The 26409-nt window shown below is 41.9% G+C and overlaps 1 protein-coding gene across 1 annotated transcript in view; it reads left to right on the top strand.

Annotated features, from left to right (window-relative positions):
• Nucleotides 1–26409, top strand: part of AKT3 (AKT serine/threonine kinase 3) — a 256937-nt gene that overhangs the window by 158697 nt on the left and 71831 nt on the right. Inside the window, exons 7-9 of the mRNA XM_077811875.1 lie at nucleotides 4014–4145; nucleotides 10468–10533; nucleotides 13729–13797. Of these exons, the coding sequence (XP_077668001.1) occupies nucleotides 4014–4145; nucleotides 10468–10533; nucleotides 13729–13797 (267 nt within the window). The remainder of the gene's footprint in view (nucleotides 1–4013; nucleotides 4146–10467; nucleotides 10534–13728; nucleotides 13798–26409) is intronic.

The following is a 26409-nucleotide window of genomic DNA, read 5'->3' as shown; positions in this document are numbered from 1 at the left end:
TTTAGGTGGAAAGACCTTCACAGCTCTTTGTGCCCCAGTCACTTGCAATTTTTGACTTCTCTTTTTTATGCCTCAGAGTTTCCTGTGCTAAATCAGCAAACATATTTAGTCACTTGCCCATAGGTCTCAGGTTTTGTGCAGTTCCAGGTGTGGAATTTTTACAAATTATTTAATGATCAAATTTTCAAACAGATTACCTAAAATCATAAACTTCATCTTTAAACACAGTTGTGTAGATTTATGGCAGGTAAAAGGCATAGACAGTCATGGAAAGTGAAACCCTCTATTTATTTACCAGCAGGTTTTTCAACAATAAAGGTGATAGAATTGATGTAATATACTTAGACTTCTTGAAGGCATTTGACTTAGTACTGCATGACATTTTGATTAAAAATCTATGATGATTCAAAATTAACATCTCACATAAATGAATTAAAAACGGTCTAACTGAAAGGTCTCAAAACATAATTATAAATGGGGGAATCTTTGAGTGTGTGTGTTTCTATGGTGTTCCACAGGGATTGGGTCTTGGCCCTATGCTATTTAACATTCAGTGACCCAGAAGAAAACTTTAAATCATCACTGGTAGTTTGCAGCTGACACAAATTTGGGGAGTGCTAAAATAATGAAGGGGACAAGTCATTGATAGAGAACCTTCTGGATTGCTTGGGAGGCAGGGCACAAACACACAAGTGTTTTAATATTGCCAAATGTAAATATATACATCTAGGAACAAAGAATGTAGTCCAAGAAGGTTGTTGATAAAGAGGAGAGGTTTCAGATAAGAGCCATGAGAATGAATAAAGAATTAGAAAAAATTAGAATCTATAGTGATAGATTCAAGGAGCTCAATCTATTTAGTTTAACAAAAAGAGGGGTAAGAGGTGACTTGATCACAGTCTGTAAGTACCTTCATGGGGAACAGGAATTTGATTATGGACTCTTTAGTCATCAGACAAAGCTACAACATGATCCAGTGGGTGGAAGTTGAAGCTAGACAAATTCAGACTAGAATTAATGGACACGTTTTTAACAGTGAAGATAATTGACCACTGGAACAATTTACCAAGGGTCATGGTGGATTCTCAATCACTGGAAAACTTTAAATCAAGACTGGACATTTTTCTAAAAAATATGCTCTAGTTCAAACAGGAATTAATTCAGGTGAGTTCTGTGGCTTGTGGTATACAGGAGGTCAGACTAGATGATCACAGTGGTCTGTTTTGGCCTTGATAAATAACAGTTCTGTCTAAGGCTTACAGGGATATTTTGTTCTCCATGGTCTACACAGTTATGAGCATCTCTGCTGAATCTACCAAGTAGTGCAAAGCACGATAGGATGTTTGCCAAGCAGGAAATGTGATTCACTAAAATATTCTTATATAGTAGTCACAAAACATACATTAGATGGGAACAAAATTTAAGTACCACTGAGTTGGACTGGATTCAGAGCGGAGACCTACAGCAAGAGGTCATGAGGTATTTAGCAATGTCATGAGGCATTTAGTCATCCTGTATGTGCTAATTTAAGTGGTGGTCCTGTATCTTTTTATATTTTAGCTTTAAAAATTCTACATTGAGCATTAAAGTTGCAAAGCCAAGTACTAGGAAATGCCAGAATTAATTTTGTTGGTGCAACTTTAGTTATGCCCCTTGTGCATATGCATTTATAAACAGACTTTAATTACATAATCACTCACCGTCTTTTCCCCCATGGATTGTCAGCAGGATTTGAACCTAGGAGCTTCAGAGCCACAACACAGATCTCTGCCACTTGAATGAAAGGAGTGAATGATACAGAAGTAGGCTTTTATTTTGTATGTGTATCAGCCCTAGAGAGGGAAATAACACATGCTTGGCCAGTGGATTACACAAGTGTAGGTGAGACAGCAGTGGGATGTTGGATATTGGGATTCCTGGGTTCTGTTTCTGGTTCTGGCAGCAGAGTGTGATCTAGTGGTTAGAGACATCAGAGTCAAGCATGCAGGTTTTGCAACTCATTCTAAAGGCATCATGGCTAAGTGGATGAGTTTTGCATTGCTTTTGTCTTGGAGACCTGGGTTCTTTTTCCACATCTGCCTGAAGTGGCCATGTGCAACATCTCAATTACCTTATTTGTAATCTGGGGGGAATGATAGTTTCCTGTCCCTAGGGTAGGGATATGAGACCTTGGTCAGTAAAGAAGACAGTGCATAGAAATATTAACATCAATCAGTAGAAGAGGTGAGACCAGAACCCATAGTATTCTGGCTCCCAGCTGAGTACACATTATCTGGGACCAAAGGTTATTTTATGGGAGAGTCTCTTCCCTCGCTTCTCTCCCCTCCCCCCCAGTGTATGACACTTAGGGCTTGTCTACACTGGCGATTTACAGTGCTGCAACTTTCTCGTTCAGGGGTGTGAAAAAACACACCTCTGAGCACAACAAGTTTCAGCGCTGTAAAGCGCCAGTGTAGAGAGTGCACCAGCGCTGGGAGCTGTGCCTCTTGTGGAGGTGTGTGTGTGTTTTTTCTTTTTAAGAGCGCTGGGAGAGGTCTCCCAGAGCTGCGCCACAACCACACAAGCCACATTAAAGTGCTGCCAGTGTAGACAAGCCCTTAGCAAGGCATGTATGTGGAAAAGCAGCCTAGTGCATCATTGTCATTTGAGATGTGTGACAGATGAGAGGCCTAGTTGTCTATACAAGCAATCTTCTTTTTTCCTTCATAAGAGAGGGGTGTGTGTGTGTGTACACATGCACGTGTACACACGGTCTTTATTAGGTATGAACAAAAATACCTAGGTTTGGAAATGTGTTGAGAGTAGCCAAGTTGTGGGAGAATTATCATTAAATACCATTTCTCTCAAAGCAAGACCAGGAATGAGGAGCACCCTTTCACTGACAAGATCAGATTTAGTGGATTAGGTTGTTACTTGCAGCTCCTAAATGCCTTTCTCTGGCTTGGCCCCTTTTAAACACTCCTGGATTTCTAACAGTTGGTGATTTCTGGGTTCCTTATTTTCCAGATTTTTAATTTTTTTTAGAGACTTTCTTAAACTAGAGTATTTTATATAGTTTTTAAATTTGCAATTTCTGTTTTCATGTTTTCAGTCTGTATTCAGTGTTCACAGTATCTTGACACCCTTTATTAGTGCCTTCTGTAACGTCAAAACTGTTTTTAAAGAGTTATCAAGAGGCTTCAGGATGGTTTCCTCAGGATAACTAACCCCATCATGTAAAGACGGAGTGAGCAATGGTAGACTCAACAGATTCATCAGCCTCTTTACCCTGCCTGCTTATGTCGATAGATATGAAGGTTTCCAGATCTGTTTGCTGCTAATATTTTGATTTCTTGGAATCCATTTTGTAGAAGTTTAGTTAAGTGAAAGAAAATAAAAATGCAAACATAAACACCAGGCTGGTTCTGAAAACAATCACGCAGTAAATTCTATACCCAAAGACTTAAATCAGCCAACAGCTGGTGCTAAGCTGCAAGGTCTGTTACTGGCATTGTATTGCAGTTAGTGGATCATGTATGGCTTTTTTTTTATAAAAAAAACAACCCCATAGTCCAGAGCCAGCAGCAGCCTGGTGTTAAAGGAAGCTTGTGAGTGGCCATATTTCTTCACTCCCTTCTGCTAGAGTTGATAATCTTTCTTAAACTGGCAGAATCCATGAATTTCAGAGGTAAGACTAATTTGTTCTGCATGTGCTGTTGCTAAGAATGATTACATATGATATATAAGATCACTTATATTTTTGGAGGTTTTTTTTAGGGAATATAAACTGCAATAATTATATTAATGAATGCATTAAGAATATAGTTGAAGCCTTAAACTAAAATGTTCTTCACTATTCTGAATTTGATTGTGGAAATTCACTATTTGTATAACTTGGTCTTAACTTCCTATCAATGGTACTGTTTGGTAGTCGCAGTGCACCAAATGAGCATATCTATATATACATACATACAGAGAGAGAGAATCAGAATCTGCATAGTACAAATCCTATTCTTGATTTTTGCTCCATCCAGACAATGAATGATTTTGACTATTTAAAACTGCTGGGGAAAGGCACTTTTGGCAAAGTTATTTTGGTCCGAGAGAAAGCAAGTGGAAAATATTATGCGATGAAGATTTTGAAAAAAGAAGTTATTATTGCAAAGGTAAGCTTATATTTTAATAATTTTTCTGCTCAAGTATTCCTTTGGGTGGGAAATTCCATATATAAGAGGCAAAACACCTGTGGTTTCTGATGGTAACTATAAGTTTGTAAAGGGATCTAAGTTCTCTTAACATTTGTACTTCATGTGACTTTTTCCATTGCCTTACCAATCTAATGAACAGAAAGCACTTGGATGCATCCTTGCTGTGGTCGTCTGGATCTATGTTTAGGAAAGCATCAGACAGATTGTGCAAGTCAGGTTTAACTAAGAAGAAAATGTACTGTGAGAAGTACTGTAGGCTTACAGGAAAAGATTATTTAAAAGTAAACTGGGATCATTCTCAGAGTAATTTGCGTGAAGTGGAGAAATTAAATATAGCTTATATTTTATTCCCTGCCTTGCTAGGTAAGGCAGCTGTTCATGGGATAAAGAATTAAAACTTTCCATTCCTGTGGGACAGGAAAAATCTGAAGTTTATGCATGTAGGGCTGATGTTAAAGGGGTAGGATCAAATAGTTTAAACTTACTGTTTGATTAGCCTGGTATTGCCAACTGTTGTGATTTGATTCTTAGGCTGTCGCTGTAAACTCTCCATGTAGCCGCTCTAAGCTGATGGGAGAGAGCTCTCCCATTGGCTAAATTACTCCAGCCCCTGCAAGTGGCGGTGGCTATGTCGGCTGGAGAAGCTGTAGTGTAGCTATAGAGCGGAGGTGGGCAAATTATGGCCCGTGGGCCACATCTGGCCCATGGGACCATCCTGCCCGGCCCTTGAGCTCCTGGCCGGGGAGGCTAGCCCCCGGCCCCTCCCTGCTGTTCCCCCTCCCCCACAGCCTCAGCTCGCCGTGCCGCCAGTGCTCTGGGTGGAGGGACTGCGAGCTCCTGCCGGGCAGTGTGGCGGCGGGGCTGGCTCCGGCCAGGCAGCGTGGCTGTCAGTCCTGGTGCTCTGAGTGACATGGTAAAGGGGCAGGGTGCGAGGGGGTTGGATAAGGGGCAGGAGGTCCCAGGGGTAAGTCAGGGGACTGGGAGCAGGGGGCGGTTGGATGGGGTGGAAGTTGGTGGGGGGGTGATCGGGGATGGGGAACAGGGGGCATGGATAGGCGTGGGAGTCCTGGGGGGGCTCTCAGGGGGCGGGGGTGTGGATAGGGGTCGGGGCAGTCAGGGGACAGGGAGCTGGGGGGGAAATCCTGGGGGGGGCGGTTAGGGGTGGGGGGTCCTGGGAGGGGGTGGTCAGGGGACAAGGTGCAGGGGGGTTGGATGGGTCGGAGGTTCTGAGCGAGGCAGTCAGGGGGAGGAAGCGGCAGGGGGTGGATAGGGGGCAGGGACCAGGCTGTTTGGGGAGGCACAGCCTTCCCTGCCTGGCCCTCCATACAGTTTCAGAACCCCGATGTGGCCCTCAGGCCAAAAAGTTTGCCCACCCCACTGTAGAGTGTAGCTCAAAGAGTTCAAGGCCAGTGGCACCGTCAAATCATTTAGCGTGACCTCCTGTGTAACACAGGCCCTTAAATTTCACCTAGATACCCCTGTATTGTGCCCAGTAACTTATTGTGACCTTTGCAATATTTGGTGGTTTATGAAAACCCCAGCTGCTGGTATCAGATCATTATGTGAGAATTTTATCTTTCATCTTAAAGAAAGTAAATTTCTTGTCACGTGGAAAAGTTTAAAAATTTGAACTCTAGATGCTGCAATGTCAGAAGGCAAATCCAAAGAACCCCAATCTGATGATTTTTGTTGGCCTGACTCACGATATTTGAGTGCCTGGGGTTGGCAAAACTGATAACGATAAAATTCTAATCGGATTTTTCTCATGCATTTTATATATTTCACTTTTAAAATATCACTCTATACATTTTTGCTTTTAAATATAACTGTGGGATGAACTGTGATATGCCAGAACTTGCAGCCAAGGAGGATGAGGGCTATGGTGGCTTTGTGTCTTCCTGATTCTGGACAGCTCCAAGGGCTAGAGCAGTTCTCAATGCAGTTTTAGACAACCCTGTGGGTGTACAGCGGCTGCTTCTGTTTGTTCTATGGGTGTAAGTGCTCTTCAGAGCAGCCCTACCCCCAACACCTTTGTCCTCAGCATGGCCCTTATGTTAGTGCTTGTGTAGGGGTCCCCAGGAGGCAGTCTTATGGCTATTTTTCTTAGTTCCTGTGCTGAGAGAATCCTTACCTGGCTGCATGCAGGGCCTTTAGAGTCCCTTTAAGCCATTTTCTTGCCCTTTTGCCCAGTGTAAAAGTGCCATAGTTGGGGTGGCTTTTATATCAGTTAGACAAAACCAATATTTTGGCTTCCCTTTTTTATGCTGATGGCTGCTGCAGTAACACTGAACTTAAAATAAAGTTATAATATACTTATTTTTCTATCTCTGTGTAGCAGGTTCTGCTCTCCATTAAACTAGTGAAAATCTAAAGTAATTCTGTTGAGATCAATGAAGTTACTCAGTTTACTTCAGAGAGCAGAAGCTTGCCCATTAGGATAGTGCCGGAGACCCAGATTTTTTGTTTAGTTTGATCTCACCCATGTTAACCGAGTAGCTTTAATGTCTGAGGAAGCAACACATTCCTTAATCTCTCAACTTTGACCTCTCTAGATTACTTTTAATAACTTTGGAGGCAGTGGTGTTCAGTTTTCCATGGCTGATTGGGTGGTAGTGATGATGTGAGGTCCTGGTGAAGTTTAGAATGGGGGATATATTTGGGTCTTCAGAAAATTTGGTAGATTCTCTTTCCCTTCCCACCACATGCAAAAATATGACAGGCTGGTAGGCACAGTTGATTGGCATACTAACATCAAATATATCCACAGAGATTTATAAATAATGATAGCATTTAACCTCTGGAGCGGAGTGCTTAAATTGACACTTAAGAGCACAAGTTAAAATAAGTTCTTCAGTGTCAACCTAGTCTTCATTTAAGTACATCACATAGTTGACTAACAGCTTGGTATAATATGCACTAGTGAAAACTATGATTGTAACAGTAGGTGTGTAATGGGTCAGGTTTGAGATGTAATGGCACAGCTGTTTATGGAAAGGTTGTATGGTATCTGCCCAGTTCAATTTTCGTGACAGATCAAACATGGCATTTGTCTGGAACTTGCTACCAGTATTATTAAATCCTGGGCCAATGAGATCATTGACAGCTTTTAATACCCTATACTTCATGAACCATTGAGGTTATAAACAAAATTTAGAAATCTTTGGTAATTCCCAGCCTTTCATTTGTACACATTTGTTTGCACCTCAAGCACAGTGAGATATATTGGACCTAAACTTTGCATTTAATTTGTTTCTTTTCCCACCACTTAAATTCTGGCATGATTTTTGAGAATCGCTAAAACTATGAACTAAGAGGCACATCCTCAACTGGTGCTCCAGTGTCAATTTACACCATCTAAGGGTCTGCCTCTTAGTTTCTTATCCGCTCAAGAATGGGGTTTTCAGCAGCATTCCATGTTGACCAATCTCAGGTTTAATTGAAATCAATGGGAGCAGAATTAGGCCAATGCTTAGTGCTTTTGAAAATTCCATTCTAATGCTCTGTGCTACCTAAAGCAGCTGGGAATCCTAGCTTTCAAATGAAATAAAGTATTAATCTCTAAGTCTAAAGCTTGTGATGTAACAACTATGAAAATCGTGCCAGAATTGAACACCAGGAGTGAGGAAGCAAGATAAGAATTAGAATAACTTGATTTTTATAGTATTGTTACCAGATGTGTCTCAAATGGCATTGTGGGATTCCATGTTTGCTTATGTGTCAGAGATTTCTTATATTATGTTCCCATCTCCATATATAGAATACTGATCATTGATATCCAGTTGGGGCTGGTTGGTGCTCATCACTTCTGAAACTCAGGCAGATATCTAAATGACTTAACGCTCCTATTTTTGAAAATCTTCGCTGTTTTGAAATGTGCTCAGTTTACAAGTAATACAGTTTTTTTCCTAACTTTTAGTCCTGTGAATTCAACCTGAGAAATCAAGCCTCAGTCCTTTTTCCCACATCACCACTAATAAAGGTTCTGCAGGCCAAAGTAGGCCCTTGAATAAACCTGCACAGTCCTCCTACCTATAATGGGTTTGCATAGGTATCACTGATTGGAACTTAACAATTCTGTCAGTGTGTTTTGTGCAAGCGGGAATAGAGCCCTCCTTGCATACTCATAGCTGTGTGATCTTTGCAGAGGTACCAAGCGTAAAGTGCACTAAAATCTTACGCCCTGATCCTACAAACACTTAAATATGTGTTTAATTTTGCTTTTGTGTGTGGTTCCATTTACATAATACGAGTAATGTTATGCACGTTTTAACTATTTGCAGGGTGAGGGCCTTATTCAGTAACTAAAAATAAACAAGTATGATGTAGTAAAAACAGACAGCAGATCTGTTGAATCCGAGGGTTCCATTTTTACATAGTCACTGTTCAGAGCAGAATTGTAATGTCATTTTATTTACTTTTGTTATTTGAATGTTAAGTTCTCTACAATGTTTCAGCAGCTCCATAAATCTTAAATAATAGGTAAATTTTGTACTTCACTGTAGTTGTTTTTCCCCATGAAATCAAGGGGCATTTGAGAGTCATCCTATTGGTGATTAACGTAAGTAGTTTGTTTCCACGCTGAAAAGGAAGACCTTTTCTCCCCCATCCCTAATCATAGTAGTATTTGTGCTTCGCTTCGTCTTCTCTTGAGTGTGGATATGGAAACTGCTTGTCACCTCAGCAGCAAGGGACTCAAATTGTATTTTAGACTTCTTGGGAAAGGAGTCAAAGCAGATGTAAACTTTTATTTAAGATATGAAATTGATATTAACATTTATTTAAGGTTTAGGGAAGTATTGAGATGTTTTATTAAATTAACTGAACAGGAAAAATATGAAAAAGATTTGTAACAAGTTAGGGCCAATCCATGTGTTTAAGATTCAAGTGTGAATTGCTGGAGCCAGAAATATATTCTGATATATCATTACATGCTTTCCGGAAAAATAACGATGAAGTGAAGAGAGAGGAATTCTTGTTGTTTTTCATGGATACTAAATCTACTCTCAGACTTTCAGACAATAAAAAAGGGGGAGGGGGATATTCACAAAGCATATGAAGTAGAGTTCTAAAAAGTAACGTGACATTGCCCTTTCTAGTTCTTTATGGAAATTTTTTTTATAAACTTCTAAAAATGTGTTAGAAAATCCTCATAGTTCCTCCACTAAACTGTTTTAATGCCTTCCTGTTGTATGTGGTAGTATTACATTCACCCAACATTTCAGTGCTATTCATTTTCATACACTAAATGATACCATAAAGTTTTAACCACTAACTTTTTGTTGCTGTTATTTTTAACTTCTTATTTTGACAGTCTTCTTTTCAGTATAATTTATAACTCCTGCCATCTTTGGTTAATTTGTAGCTTAAGGGTATCTTTTCTTCATAGTTTAGACTAATTAATATGTACAGTGCAATACCGTTACATTTTCATTACTTCTATCGCTATTTAAAAAGTATACTTTGAACAAATGCATTTGCTTGTTATTTCTGATATTTCTGATTCGCACCAAACTAATCTTCCATTCACTATGATATTCAGCAGTTGCTAGGCAACCCACACAGTAAGTTGCTGACCCTCCTACCCTTTTTAAGATAATGCAGCTAGCAGAGGGGTTATTTTAAGGAATTTTCTTTGTGAACCACAAATCAGACTTACGTTTTTGATGTTATTGAGTTAAATTATTTTAAAACTCTAATTTATCATTTAGAGATTTATTGCTACTCTAATTATGAGTTAGTTGTAAAAATTTAGAGAGCCTCTGAAAATGTTAGTTTCTTTCATATTAAGATTAATTTGGGTGTGATACATGCAATTGTCTCCCAAATTTTATCCATTTGCATTTGATACAAAAATAAATTGTTAATGATTAATAAAAACTTGTAGACTGTTACATGTGTAATACTGATGCTTCACAGCAGAACGACTATGTAGGACCATAAGTTGTCTGTATTTTTAAACCATCAATTCCTTAATAATTTCCTCATATACAGAAAGTAGTATAATAATTCATCCATAGCACTAGAAAAAATAGGGACTCAAATACAGGGTGTGTTAATTCATCTTTTTCCACATTAAGAGCTACGTTTAATTTTCTACCTGTGTTTTTAGAATATATTTGAATGATAGAATTCTTTGAAAAGAAATAGTACATTCAGTTTTGACAACTGTTATCTCATTTTAAGATTTTGTATCTTTGTCTTTCCTGAAGTAGTGAAATTAGACTTATAAATTATATTTAATTTTCATCTCTCAATTCATGTTGAACCCTTTGTTATTCAGGATGAAGTGGCTCACACTCTTACAGAAAGCAGAGTATTAAAAAACACTAGACACCCTTTTTTAACGGTAAGTATTGGGAATACAGAATAATTTTTTTAAATGGGTAATTTTTAACCTGAGGGATATACAGTTATTGGAAAGAAGTTGTAAATAAATGCATTTTAAAGCTTTGTATAACTCATGTGACTTAGGGTGGCAAATATCTTGAGTTTATGGTAAACAATATTAGAGTTTGGAAAATGCATTTAAGGTTTGTGGTTTAGAAATACTAATGGATCTAATAGTATGATAGAGCTTAAATTATATGAAAGCAAAAAAGTTAGTTGTAAACTTAATGTTGCATTTTTGTGTGGATTTGTTTATCCACTAAAATAAAAATTGTTAAGTTGTAGAATTTTTTACACATTGTCAAGAGACTAATTAGAAGAAAGTGGATTTTAAACGGTTAGAAATTGAAGGCATGATATTGAAACACAGTTTGTGCCTGGCAAACATAAGGTAGAATAACAATAGTTCAGTATCTTTGTGTACTGTGTGCTTATTAAATGTTTTAGAATACGTAATATGGACAATAAAATGTATTCACCATTTTTATTATGTATTAACAAAATAAAGGAAATAGAATCACAAATTAAATCCATTTGAGGTTCACTGCAAATTAAGGTTAGTCTACAGTTAAGGAAACCAGCTTCCCAATATAAAACTAAGTTAAATCCCTCCTCACTCTCAATTTACCCAAAAATATATTGATGTCAAATTTTCAGAAAATTAAGAAAAACAAATAGTTTTATTCTGGTCTTCTACTGTGTTCAAAAAACAATGCTTAGTGGGTTGTAACGTTAATCTAGGAGACTATTATAGATTTTTCTTTCTTATTTTTGAAAATAAGGCTAATTATAATATGAACATGATGAACTATATATAAACTGATTTATAAACAAACCATTTAGAAAGCAATGGATATATGGATGATAAAGGTTTTTTGGATATATATTAAACTAGATATATTAAAACATTATTATAAAAGTATATTGGGAGAAATGAGAACTTCAGAAGTTTCTTAAATTTCAGAGTATAAAGAGAGGCAAGAATATGTCTGGCATAGCCCATTTCAGAATCTAGAACATGTGACGGTAGATTCATCATCTCTTAAAGTGCCTTCCATGCTTATGATGCTGAACAAATAGTAGTGATATGATCATTTACCAGTTGTAGATTTGTTTGTTCACTCAAGATAAAAGAAACCCACACTCAATGTCTGGAAGGTCATTTCCTAAAATGTTAGTGTTTGTAACAAGAAAGATTAAATAAATTAACAAAATTATTATTTAGCATTAAGCAGAAAGTAAATAGAAAACTCCTCATCTTCGGCTTCAAGTCAATCCTGTAACTCTGGTTCTTGAACTCTGCCTTCTTATAGATGAGGTCTTCCCAGAGTTTCCCAAGCCAGCCCCTCTTGTAGTCCTTCTCAAGCTGGTCAGGAAGTGGTTTTCCCCTTCTGCAGGAATTTGAGATTTCAAAAAGCTTTCCTAGTCCCAACTGGGATGACAGGTCAATTCTGAAAATTTTTATGAACCAAATATCTGAAAGAAATATTACATTGGTTCAGTGAAAACATTTTGTTTAATTAATTTCAAAATGTTTCATTTTGATTGTGAACTTTTAAATTTTTGAACTGTTTTTACTAAACATTAAATTTTGAAATGAAGTGATTTCACACTGAAAAATTGAACTTCTGTTTTGAAAATGCTGAGAATGGGGCACTAATAATTTCAGTTTTCTTGTTGTTGTTTTTTTTTAATTCAAACAAGAAATTTGTCAAAACAAAAAAGCTTGGTTTTGATGAAACGGCAGTTTCCAACAAAAAAAATTTAGTCAAATTTGTGACCAGCTTCTTTTAAGTAAAGATAAATGGGGGGAAGATAAGCTGAAATTAACTTTGTTCTTCAGGGAATAGTGTCTCTACTGCATACATTGATATAATTTCTTAGTTTCTCCCTTTAAAAAGTACTAATTTTTTCCTTCAAAGTCATATATGTAATTCAGATATTCAATTTCATCATAAACTCTCTCTATAGCATAATGTCCTGTTGTGATAACTTGTTCATTTTGCTGTTTTAAAAGCTATTTTATGGAGGCTGAGGCTGACATTATAGCTATACTTGGCAGACCAAGTAGACATTTTGGGCCAAATTGTGCTGAGCTTGTCCAGTAGCACAAAGGAGAATATGACGCATATGGGTACAAGGGGTGGGGAGTGGGCAAAGCCTTGGCCTTGCTCCTCAAACCACTGGTCACATAGCTGGTATGTCTGGGAGCTATATGCTGTACCAGGTGTAGATCCAGCACAGTTTTCTCCCTTCCCAGAGCAGCCGGGAGAACAGCAGGGCAGTTGACTCCCTTAGCCACAGTCTCCCTCCTGGGCTACTCTAGGGACAGCACAACAACGTGCAGCTCTACTTACTCTAGGTACGTTGTTAAGTCATGATCTATCCTTTCATAATTACATTGAATCTTGCTACACTGCATTTCAAATAATTGGGCCAAATGCATATCTGAAATGGATTTATAGTCAGTAGATTTACACCAGGAATGACTTTGGCCCATCATGAGCCATTCAAACCTTGGGAAGTCAAAATTTTAAATTATATGAATAATAAATGTTAATACTTTTTAAAAGTTATATATAATTCTATATATTATTCATGTGGCACTGAAAAAATCTTCAGCATTGTACAGTACATTAAAATAAAGGCAGTACTGCTCTGAAGATAAGACAGACAGACATAGGGATCGCATTGAAGGTTCCTCCTTGCTCCCCTTCTCCCACAATATTATAATATTTCTTCTTATGGGTACCATGGAAAAAGTTGACTTGAGTGGTATTAGAATGAGGAGAGGACTATGGTGGAAGATGTGTGGCTAATACTACACATTTGGAAGTGAGGAAGACATTTTATTTCATAGTAGGATTAGAAATGCCAGTAGAAAACTCTGCTTATTTTTAATGGCAACATAGTAAAAAATAATTATCTTATTAATGTACGCTCTGCTGAGTGAGCAAAACGTGTAGACTTTTCTTGTCAATGGCTTTCATAGTAGAGTGCTTCAGATAGAGAAGTAGGAAACAGTGATGATACATTCCAGCAATCAGATTTGTCTGTTTAACAAGATACCACTACATTTTTGCTACGATTCTAATTACTAGAAATCAGGTTAATATGTGAAGATAATTTTTTTTTGTTTTTTCTTCTCTTTAAGTCTTTGAAATATTCCTTCCAGACAAAGGATCGTTTGTGTTTTGTCATGGAGTATGTTAATGGGGGAGAGGTGAGTCAAAGAAAAAAAATTGCATTTACACTGGTATTGTTGCCATTAGGTAGTATTTTTAAAGATGTACTTTGTCCTGAAATTTTCAACTTCCTCAAAGTTCACTGGATTTTTTAAAAATTATTTGTGTTTGATTTAATTTTTTTAAAATAGGAAACTACCTATAAAAAGTTTAGGGCCAGATTTTCAGAAGCATGCTTTGATTTTTGAAAATCTAGTTTGTTTTATTTTAAAGTTTCAGTGTATGTCAAAGAAATAAGTTTAGCGTTATAGCTAGCAGTCTAGCCATGTGCATGCCTACTGCCTACTAGAGACTCTTCCCTCCTGCAGCCTGTACTCCTCCCTCCAGGTCTCATGCAGGTTGCTACATCTTTCCTTTTAACAATTGTAGTTCTCTTTTGTACAAGTGTTTGACTTGCAGGGGCCAGAGGTTACTAGTACATAATCCACGCATAGGAACGTGGCCTTTAGAGCCATCCCATTGCTGCCTGTTAGGCCTCATAATTCTTCAGTTGTGCTGGTCTTTGGTATCCTGCTTCTTGTTTATGTTATCACTGTTGGTGGGGCACTTGCTGCCGTCCTGTTGCTGCCTTTATTCTGTTGGTTGGTGTCCTGTTGGTCCTCTGTATTGCTCATATACTTAATTTCTTCCAACTCTCCTGTGTCAGGCCAGTTGACGATTGAGGTTCTTCTTGTGTCTTCACCTGCCTGTCCATCACTACACTGCAGTTGTCTTCTGTTTTGTCTCTGCCACTGTTCTGAATCTGTACCTACCTTATTTGACCTGTGTTCCATTGCAGCTTGAACTGTTACCTTGTGCCACTGCTTTGTGTGGCTGTTTGAAGGTTGGACTGTAGACTTGCTTACCTCTGTGTAGTGGCCTTTTGTCCTTGGCTCTTTTGTTGTAGTGGAATGTCCACTTAGCTTGGCATTCCCTTAACTGTTTTAGTGTACTGTCCTTTGTTCCTTTGCTGGGCTGCAGCTGACGGTCCTTCCTGAGAAGTAAAGTCTTGGTTCTCTTGTCAGTCTCTGTCCTGGGTGGCTCTCTATTCCCTGGGAGGGTTTATTGCGATGCTCCAATGTTGTCAGGTAGAAGGATCCTTTCCTGTCTGTTTTGCCTTTGGCATCAGTTTCTTGGCTTTGACTGCCAACTTGGTGCAGAGTCTTTCTTTTTGTTTTGGATGTAGTGTATTGTGACCCATTGTCTGAGCAGAGTGGGTCAGGTTTGCCATATCTTGCAAAATGAACTGTTAATTTCCCGATGACACTTCTGGCCTGAGTGTTTTTTCCAGGTAGTTCACCTCCCAGAAATTGGAGTAATAACCTGCTTTGACCATGTAACTTTTAATAACAGGAATTAACTTTTTTCCAGGGTTCAGATGGGATTTCGTGAGGCTGTAGTCACCTTCTCTTGATTACTTTATTTGTTGTACATCTTACACTGTTCTGTGTATGCTCTGCTCCGAATTGGGCGTTAATTCCTGACTAGCTCATCTTAACTATGCCTCCTTTTTCAGGTGTGAAGCATGTATCCATCTCATGATGTTTTCTCTTAAATCTGCTGGGATTACTGCTCAGTTTCCTTTAAAAAAAATTTTTTTTGAGTCTTGCACACACAGCTCAACCCTCACCTGCAGGTACTTGCTCCTTGGCATCTGGCCAGCCTTGCAATATGAACTGTTTGTGCCTGTAGCACCCCACCCTATTCAGTGTTTTGTTTGTTTGCCTGGGGCCCCCCATCCGAAGTGTGAATGTATTGTAATGTATTGATAGATTCTATCTCCTGTTCCACAAAGCCATCAGTGTTGTGCTCTGGAAGGTATGCCTCACTCAATATATCTGCTGCCAGTAGTGACTTTCTTGTACAATACCTTATGTGTACATCAGCATGCTGGAGTCTATAATGTGTTGTTGTCACTTGGGTGCTCTCAGCAATGACTTCATGATACTTTCTCATAGCTTCTGATCAGGGTGCACAACTATGCTGCGCCCAAAGATGAACTGTTGGAGTTGTTCCATTCCACATACCACAGCCCATGGATCCTTTCCTATCTGTGCATACCCTCTGTGTCTGTCAGGACTCTAATAGCAAATTCTGTGGGCTTCTGACTTTGTTGCTCTTAGGTCTTCTTCTGAGACATCTGAGACTGAAGCTCTAGCTGCTCTGCAGGGCAGTAGTACTTCAGGACTGATGCCTGGCTTATGATTTTCTTTACTCTTTCAAATGCTGCTTCTTGAGTCTCTCACTATTCCCACACTGCATAATTGTGTGTTAACTGTCTCAAGGGCTCACAGACTTCTTATTGGTGTGCATTGAATCTGTGTAGACAGTTGGCCATTAATATAAATTGCTGGACTCCCTAAACTTCCTTTGGCCAGGGCATTTCCTTAATGCTTGTCATTTTCTTGGAGACTGGCTGGAGTCCCTCAGAGGTCAACAGATGTCTGACACAAGGGACCTCAGTTCTCCTTATCTTCAGCTTGTATGGATTTAACCCAGTATTCCACTCATGGCAGTAGTTTATGAGTTGCTGCATCTTGGTATGATGGGTGTGGATTACCTTGTTATAGACATATCCTTCTCTTACAATAAAAGTCATCAGCTGCAGTCTTTATGCCTGGGAGTCTGTCGGATGAGGACTGGTTCAGTTTACACGGAACACCTCTGGGGCCAGATAGATGCCCAGAGGCATTCATACCCTTCAGTTCCTATCTCCACCTGCCAGAAACCATTTTTGATATCACTTTTGCCGTGGATAAATTGAATAGTGTGTCCTCAGTCATTGGTAATGGATAGTGACTTCTCAGTGCTCTGTTCAGTGGTTTTGGGTCAATGCAGATTCTCTATTTACCTGAAGGTTTTCTCAGCGCTAATGGAATTCTGATCCACTCTCTGCTGGTTTCAGTGAGTGTAATGAGGCCTCTTTGCAGGTTTGCTGGTTCCTTCAGGGGCTTCACTAGAGCTAATGGAACTCTGCATTTTTGTAGCCTTATGTGCAGCCCATGGGTGTCAGTTTCTGCAGCTTGCCCATCTCCTTGAAATATATCCTCATATTCTGCTTGAATGCTGGACAGGCCCATGTTGACTGTTCTCCCTCCTCTCTCACTTTAAGAATATTCTCCTGTGGTGCATATTTGCCAAATTAGTAGCTGTCATAACTCCATAATCATACCTGAACACTAGGAGTTTGCATTTGGATTAGGAATTTGTCCTAATGACCAAGGACTTAAAGTGTAAGGGAGGCTCAAGAATATGGTGTAGCGGTGCCAGAGGGAGCAATTCAGAGGTTTAGATCAGAGGGTTAGATACCAGATGAGGAATCCTTCAGTCTTCCTGGTTTTGATTACATATATAACTTTTTTAACAGAAGTTAAAAAATAGTGTACATATTATATAAAGGTGTTAGAGATAGCATTTGTTCCAGAAACATAAGGAAGACATGCAAGTTGGTTTAACTGTGGTTTAACTAGGCTGCAACTTTAATAAGTATCAAACCTGGAAATAGATCTGGAAAAAACTTGTCCAATGCAAAGCATCCTTCCTTTGAAATCCATTCCACCCAGGGCCAGATTTTCAATTAGGCACAGGAGGCACGTGCCAAGGGGTGCCTAAAAGTTAAGTGGGTTAAAAGTTTCATATTTACAGAAAACATGAAGGTCGGCTATAGGCAGGGGGGCACTAAAGATGCTGTGCCTAGGGGCTCATGAGATGTAAATCCGTCCCTGCTTCTACCTGGTGGAGAGCTGCCTGCTGGCAACCCCACTCCCATTATAGCTAGGCCCAGTACTGTTGCTGTGACCCAAACACCATCACATGGTACGAGGGTTAAAGTGGCGGGAAAGGTTTCTCCCCCCCCCCCCCCCCCCAATTGTACCGGTCATTCAGAGCCCCAGCCCTGCTCCTCACCTTCTTTAGGAGGTGCTTAATCCACTCCTGTCAAGGCTGAATCCCCACTCTGTCACTCCAAGTGCAGAAGGTAGGGGCCCTCAAGGATTCTAAAAATTAATACTTGTCACTCCAGTCTCTTCTCTCTGACCTTGGCTTGGAAAACACTGCCACCACCCAAATGCAAAAAAAACCCCAAACCCTTGGACCCAGGAAGGAACACTTGGGAATTTGTCCTTATGGGGTACCCTCAAGCCCTTTCAGCCCCGCCTCCAGGGAAGAGCTGAGAAAGAAAACAAAGGAAATTAGCTGTGGCCACCAGCTAATCAAACAGCATATGTACAAACCTCTTAGGACACAAAAGTCCAAATCCCTCTTAAAAATTTTATTTTATTAAAACAAAAAGAAAGAAAATACATCTGGAACTTAGGCTGTTGCTAGATTTTAAAAGAGCAATTCCAAAAATTAAGCACCCAAAATAGCTTTCTTGGGCATTCAACTTAAAGCAGGGATCGGCAAACCTTTGGCACATGGCCTGCCAGGGTAAGCCCCCTGGTGGGGTGGGCTGGTTTGTTTATTTGCCGTGTCCGCAAGTTTGGCCGATTGCAGCTCCCACTGGCTGCGGTTTGCTGCTCCAGGCCAATGGGGGCTGCGGGAAGCAGCGGCCAGCACATCCCTCGGCCTGTGCCGCTTCCTGCAGCCCCCATTGGCCTGGATCAGCAAACCGCAGCCGGTGGGAGCTGCGATCGGCCAAACTTGCGGATGTGGGAGATAAACAAACCGGCCCAGCCCGCCAAGGAGCGTACCCTGGCGTGCCGTGTGCCAAAGGTTGCCGATCCCTGGCTTAAAGGTTACCGATCCCTGGCTTAAAGGTTACAAGCAAACAAAAGCATCTGGGGTTAGCATAGAGGGGATCCACAAGCCAAAATAAAGAATAAACATGATGGCATTTATCTAAATGTTCCCTATCTAAATGATTCCTTCTAGGTATGGATGTTAATTTTTCATACCTGGTTCAAACTTTACATAGCGTTTCTGCTTATAGCATTGATGCTCTCTGTTCCTGCTTCTCTGAAGAACAACAGACACACAAAAAAAAGTTTCTTTCCCCATTTAAAAAAGTTCTAGCCTTTCCACTGGCTCTTTTGGTCAGTTGCCCACTTTTTTTTTCTTTACCTGGGGAACTTTTTAACCCTTTACAGGTAAAACAAGTAAAGAACACCTATTCAGAGGGATTTTACAGCTAACTGGCTAGCTGGGTATCTATTAAATGGAGCTACACCGCCCTTCATTTATCACAACTCCCAATTCCAGTTTATCAGGAAACCAAACCCCCCTATTGAACAATCACATGCACTGGGCACCTGCCACCAAAAGGCACCAGCAGTTGGTGTGGCTGCAGTTTGATGCAATAAATTAGTATCACAACATATTACATATATTGTCTTGTATAGCAGAATGCGCTTAGTGATCATCTACTGCCCAAAATGTTATAAACTCCACTGCAGGAACAATCCCCCTGGCAGGGGAATATGCTGTATAATTTAATAGATGCTTCCTATCTCTAATTTTTATTATTTGGCAGTAAAGCTCAGAAATTTGCAGCAATGCAAAAATGTAACTTCTTCTGGAGAATATTTTGAATATGCCTATTTTCTCATTTTTTATAGTTTCAGTATATTTTCAGATTTAAATTTCAATATAAGACATTAATTGGTTGTTACCTATGTATTTATAACTCAGTAAAATCAGATTTTAAAACTAACCAGATGGTTTTCTCAACATTAAACCTTACAGTATTTGTCATATTTTGCATTTTTTCTCTTTTCTCATAGCTCTTATTTTGATTCAGCAGATACAGCAAACCACTTGGTTCTTCCTTATCAGAGCAGGTGATATTAATGTTTCTAGGCAAGACTTGAGAGGAATTACACCTTAACCAGGGGAAAAAAACAACTATATACGGTTGCTTCTTTTATTTTTAAGCTCCTGGTTTTATCCCATTTTCAACCATCTCTACATGTTGCAAATGACAATCCCTGCCTCAGATTGCTTACAATCTGAAACAAACATTACTTATTTCCTGCGGTGCAGAATATAGCTTGAGAGAGCATAAAAATTAAAATATCAAATAATTCCACATTCTTTTTTCAGTGATTAGTCATATGCACATTATACTGATGGTGCATATGCGCCCCTCAGCCCTTTTGAGCTGTGCTGAGGGCATATAAAGGTGAAGCGCACTGGCTGCATGTAACGGGGCAGGACTCACCACCGCTGTGCCTCTTGCTGGCTATCCTGGGAATTAGCATTCATTTTGTCACTCTTGCCTACACTTCTAGGACCCACGTTGCTCCCCAGGCCGCGGCATCCTCTTCTGGACACAGCCCTCCAATTCTCTCCCCGCTTCTGGGGGACCCGACAGCCCTCAGTCCAGCCACTTGCTTTGGTGGCAAACTTCAGTCTCTGGTCTAGCCACTTGCCTCAGTGGCAAACTGCAGTCAATGCACTGGCCGCTCCCCTCGGTGGGAGGGATGGAAGGGGGACCCAGGTCTGTCCGCTAATTCGGGTCCCAGCCCAGGGACCCCATAGCTGGCAGCCACATATTTCTCCTCCTCCTGCTTCACCACCTGTTTCCGTGGGCCACTTCCCTGCAGCTCGAGCACCTTCTCTGCCCTGGAATCAAGGCCTTAGTCTGGCAGCCGGCAGGCTGGGGCTCCCTCTTCCTCCCCTGACTCTGCCCAGCCCTGCTGTGTCCGTGGAGCTCTCTCTCTCTCAACCCCCCTACAAGGCAGTCAGTCCTCCTCCATTGGCCTCTAGGGAGAGACTGCTCCTATTTTGCTCAGCAGCCCTTTTTATATGGGCCAGCCTGGCCCTGATTGGCTTCTGTACTAAGCCTTCTCCCTATTGGCTGCCTCAATAAGCCCTATCCTAATTGGCTGGGTTCCGCACAGCATTCCCAAGGCTGCTTTAACCCTTCTTCTGCCTGTGTGGGGCAGCCGCCCCACCGCACAGCCATTGTGTCTCTGCCTAAAAGGTTGGAGACGGAGCTCTGACTGTCTGAGAGACTGCCAGCCTTTCTATATTAGTTCTTAGCTTTAATGGTTTTATAGTTTAGTTAGTCAATATATATATAGACATAGTTATCTGACTGTTGTAATTGTTAATGTCTTAAATTTTTACTTGTTACTGGTATGGGTGTCATCTGGTTCTCCTGGATTCAAGCACTGCTCCTCATGCTAGAGATTCACACTTTTCCAGCAAATATGCAGTTTGTAAGTCCTTCAGTTCTTGTGCCAGGAAGGACAGAGAGAGAGAGAGGTTTGCATTCAAGTCTTCCTGATGACTGAGTCTATGAGACCCACTTCTCAACTGGGCTTGTTAGGACCCAACCCCTCCCACCCATAAAGGGACCTTTGGAGCCCAAGAGAGCAAGTGTAGGGTCTCTGCCTTAAAGAGCCCTGGTGGTGGCAGCTCAGACCACAATTATAAAGACGGCATCCTCCTCTGATAGACTGCAAAGGACCAGGAGCCCCATAGGTAGGTCACTTACCTAGGCTTCCTTTTAGAGGAATACCTCCCTGTGGCACCAAAAATCCTCTAATACAGCTTGGCTTAGCATGGTTCCCACTGAATTTCACTCTCATGCCAATTCCAACCAAATAGCACCCAAGTGCCTGGCACCAAATCCACTCCTTTGGAAAAGACCTCTGCCTAACCCTGGTGCCATCTGTCTCTATGGCCCCAGTGCCAATCCTCCTGGCACTGGAGCCAAGTCAACCAGGGCTGCACACTAAGGTTCCCTCCTTGACCATGGGAGACACTGTCATGTTCATACTACCTGTTCATACTACCTCATCTTACAGCACCATAGAGCCGCAGATACATCTGAAATTGCAGTCTTACTTGGTGTCAACTTTAGCAATGCTGGGGCACTCACTCTATGCACAGGTATGGCACTGTCAGTCCCTAACACATCAAGGTACACAACTTGGCCCCTGGAGCTCAGCATCTTTTAGAGTTGGAGAGTGAGGACGATCCATACCAATAATATCTTTACTCAATGTTATATAGAGAGTCCAGCACTCTTCACAAGAGAGCTACAGGAAGCCTCAAAACCATGACTCATGGTTCCCTACCCCCTGGTCTCCAGGCTGTTATCTGCCAATGCCCCATGGTCCTGCTGGGGATCCTGGTGTGCTCAGAGCAACTTTAGCCAGAGGCAACAAACAGCACTGCCAGAAGGTTATTTCACACACAATATTAGCTCTACAGACCTCCCAACCACCCCTCCTGGCTCTGCTCCAGTCGCAGGTAGTGGAGGAAGAAATGAAAGAATAGGCCTAGAGGGCAACCTCCCAGTCTGGGCAACTCCATCCTCCCTGTCCCCGATGATGCTGTAATGCCACAAATGACCCCAGAGTTGGATGATTGCAGGGGTTTCCAAGACCTATTACAAAGGGTGACTGGGGCCCGCCAAATCCCTATTGACGAGGTACAGGAGCAGACACACAAGTTAGTGAACATACTCTAGGCCTCAAAATGGTAAAAATAGCCCTCTCCCTGTCAACAAGGCTATTATGGACCCTGCCAATAGTCTGTGGCAGATGTCTGTTTCAGCATCCCCTATCTTTTGTAGGGCATATTGTAAATACCATGTGCCTCCTAAGGTGTGGAATTCTTTTACATACATCTTGTGCCATCCTCCCTTGTAGTTACAGTGGCAAATGAAACGGTAAAACAATTCCGGCCCACACCAAAGGAGAAAGAGCCAGAGAGACTGATTTATGTGTTTGAAAAGCTTTACTCCTCGGCAAGCCTACAGTTCCATGTGTCCAATTACCAGGCCATATTGGCCAGGTATGAGTTCCACATATGTTAGAGGCTGTTTCCCTTTGTAGTAACCTGCCAAATGAAAGTCCTGTGGAATTTATATTGCTAGTCAATGAGGGCCAGCTAGTATCCAGGACAAGTCTGCAAACAGCACGTGATGTGGTGAATAGGCTGCCACATCTATGGCAATGGCAGTTATTATGCGACAGGCATCTTGGCTTCTGGGACTGAGGTTCCCAGAGAAGTCCAAACAAAAGTGGAGGATCTGTCCTTTGAAGGGGCTGAATTATTCAGTTCCAAGATGGATGGAGCACTCCATATGTTGAAGGACTCACAAGCCACCTCACTTTCCGTCAGAGTGTACACACCAGCTCCTAAGAGAAGATATATCAAACAGCCTTATACTTCACAGAGACAACTGTGCCATCCTTCTATCACCAAAGGACATTGGGGCCACCCAGGAAACATCAGTGCTTCCACAGGAGGAAACCACCCGCTGCTTCCTCTCACACCTACCAAGCCTCAGAGTCCTAGAAATACTCGATTTGATGTGATGGTCGAGACATGTCTTGTGTGTGACTCCTGACGTTTCAGTCCTTCCCTTCAGAAATCATTTAGCTCACTCCAGGCACCTTTGGTCCCTTATCACTACAAAGCAAAGGGCCATGGAGACACTAACACATGGGCACTCCAGCAGATTTCAATGGTTACTACACCCAACTCCTCTTCCCCATCCCTTTTCATGGACCCTTCTTAAGAGAATCTTTTACATCAAGAGATCCTCATGCTCCTCTCTCTCGGAGTGATAGACTACGCAATGCAGGGGGAAAGGATTTTACAGCAACTATTTCCTTATTCTAAAGAAAAAGGAATCCATCTTTGATCCTTGAATCCTCAACACATTCACAAGTTGAAGTTCAGGGTGGTCACCGTCACATCAGTGATCCTGACTCTGGACTCCGGAGACTGGTTTGCTTCTCTCGACCTTTTGGGATGTATCCTTTCACATCGCCATCATTATACCTCACAAGAAGTACTTAAGGTTTACAGCGGGCCAGGACCACTATCAGTATTGAGTGTTGTCCTTTGCACTCTTCATGATACCAACTGTATTTACAAAGTTGCTATCAGTCGTGGCAACTTTTCTGAGAAGATGCAACATCAACATGTATCCTTACCTGGACAATTGGCTCATATGGGGGAAATCTCAGCAGGCCTCTGAAGCCTTCCGCACCGTAGTCTTTCAGATTTTAGCCCTAAAAGTCAACAAACAGAAATCAACATTAGTTCAGGGTCGGAGGATTGAATTCATTGGTCCACTCCTAGACTCCTCCACATCCAGGACCTATCTACCTCAGGACAGAGTCAAGAACCTGTCTACCCTAATTCTCCAATACGAGGGAAACCCATGTTTCCATGTACCAATGTAAGGTTATATCTCCACACTTCTCGGACACGTCGCCTTTTACATTTTTGTTACACTGCATGCCAGACTTCACTTCCACTGCATGCTTTTTTGGTTCAAGCTGGTTTATACATCCTCCAAATATCACCTGGGTATGCCTTGTGTTATCCCACGCTGGGTTCTGTCTTCACCAACATGGTGGGGAAAAAACCCAATGAATGCCTGCAGAGGTGTCCCCTTCTGGGTGTCGCTGTCATCCAATACCATGAACACCGACACATCCTTGTTAGGATTGGATACCCACTTGGACAAATTAAAGATACAGGGTCTATGGTCCCCAAGGGAGAAGAGAATACACATCAGTTTCTTATAGCTCAGAGCTGTAGGGAAGGCCTGCCCTAATAGAAGGGCAGTCACTGCAAATCATGTCTGACAACATGACCACCAAGTTTTATATCAACAAAGAGGATGGAGCCAGATCTCTCCCATTCTGCCAGGAACTGGTGCATGAAACATTGGCTATCCCTGGTGGCAGTACACTTACCTAGACAGCGTAACACTTTCGTGGACAACCCCAGCAGACACTTCCTCACAAATTATAAGTGGGAGATTAAAGACAAGATACCGGAGGACATCTTTATGGACTGGGGAAATCTGAAGATGGACCTCTTAATCACTCACTATAACAAGAAATGTCCAAGATTTTGCTCGAGAGGTAGAATGAGCCCAGCATCCACAGTCAACATGTTCCTGATAACATGATCAAGAGACCTGTTATATGCTTATTCCCTAACTCTTCTGATTCTCAGAGTGCTCTGCAAACTCAAATAGGACTCGGCCAAGCTAATCCTCATAGTTCCAATGTGGTCCAGACAATTTTGATTCAGAGGTCTGCTGAATCTATCAGTATCCCAACCCAAAACGTTATCTACTCCTAGATCTCCTAGTTTAAGTAAGTAGGTGAGTACATGAGGGATCAAAGAATGTTTTGGTACCATTGATTTTTGATGACACCAGTGGGAAAACCTTGTCCATTTTTCCAGGTAGGTTTGCCTTGTTCATTCTTTTCTGGTGCTTATTAGAATTTCTGTAATTGGAGAGGAGCAGGCCTGCTCTATCAACAACACACATTCAGATGCCATGCTGTAAGACAGAGGTGGGCAAACTACGGCCCACAGGCCCGTCCTGCCTGGCCCTTGAGCTCCCGGCCAGGGAGGCTAGCCCCCAGCCCTCTCCTGCTGTCCCCCCTCTCCTGTCGTTACGCTGCTGCACCGGCAGTGTGACTTGCGCCCGTCCACCTCCCGGTCTTTCCAATAAGCCAGTCCTGCCGCTCTGAGTGGCATGGTAAGGGGGCAGGGAGCGGGGGGGTGGGGTTGGGGGGCTTGGATAAGGGGCAGGAGGTCCCAGGGGGCAGTCAGGGGATGGGGAGCAGGGGGCAGTTGGATAGGCGTGGGAGTCCTGGGGGGGTCTGTCAGGGGGGCGGGGGTGTGAATAGGGGGCAGGGCAGTCAGGGGAAAGGGAGCATGGGGGGTTGGAAAGAGCGTGGGGTCCAGGGGGGTGGTTAGGGGCAGGGGTGTGGGTAGGGGTCGGGGCAGTCAGGGGACAGGAAGCGGTTGGATAAGGGCCAGAGGATCCCGGGGGGGCAGTCAGGGGACAGGGAATATGGGGAGGGGGTTGGATAGGTGTGGGAGTCCCGGAGGGCCTGTCAGGGGCTGGGGTGTGGATAGGGGTCGGGGGAATCCGGGGACAGGGAGCGGGGAGGTGGAGGGGTTGGATAAGGCGCAGGGTCCGGGGGGGCAGTTAGGAGCGGGCGGTCCTGGGAGGGGGCGGTCAGGGGACAAGGAGCAGGGGGCTAGGATGGGTCAGAGGTTCTGAGGGGGGCAGTCAGGGGACAAGGGGCTAGGCTGTTTGGGGAGACACAGCCTTCCCTGCCTGGCCCTCTGTACAGTTTTGCAACCCCAATGTAAGTTTGCCCACCCCTGCTGTAAGATGTAGGGGTGCTAGGCTGAGGTGCAGGTGTGGGAACTCAAAGGTGATGCAGACAATAAAAACTAGGTGGGTAGCCTAGGGAAATTTGGAAAGGGGGAATAGAAAGAAAACCTTCCTAGAAATCATTGAAAGAAAAGTGGATCTAAAACGTCTTAAAATTATAATGAAGGATTTTTATTTATTTCAAGTGTGGCTTATTTCTGTTTTTGTGTAGTACTGTGGTGAGGCTACCCACTTGAAATGATGTTCTGAACTGTGCATTTATATCTAGTGGGTTAGTTGATCACATGATTTTCAAAATTAATTATGATCTGTAATGTACATAGTTTAAGAATGTTTTAATTTAAAAATTAAAAGTAAATTGGCTAGATCCTTGGCTAGGTACAGAGATGCTGAGCACTCCTAGCAGGATAGAGGACAAAGTTGGCTTTACGATGGCTGGTCCAGTTCCAGGCATAATTTAGAACAGCCTCAAAGGTGATCTAAGTTATACCTTGGG

Source organism: Eretmochelys imbricata, chromosome 3, assembly GCF_965152235.1.
Source record: "Eretmochelys imbricata isolate rEreImb1 chromosome 3, rEreImb1.hap1, whole genome shotgun sequence".
In the NCBI taxonomy this organism is placed as follows: domain Eukaryota; kingdom Metazoa; phylum Chordata; order Testudines; family Cheloniidae; genus Eretmochelys; species Eretmochelys imbricata.
The sequence above is the reverse complement of the archived record's forward strand: the minus strand, read 5'-3'. Positions and strand labels throughout refer to the sequence as shown.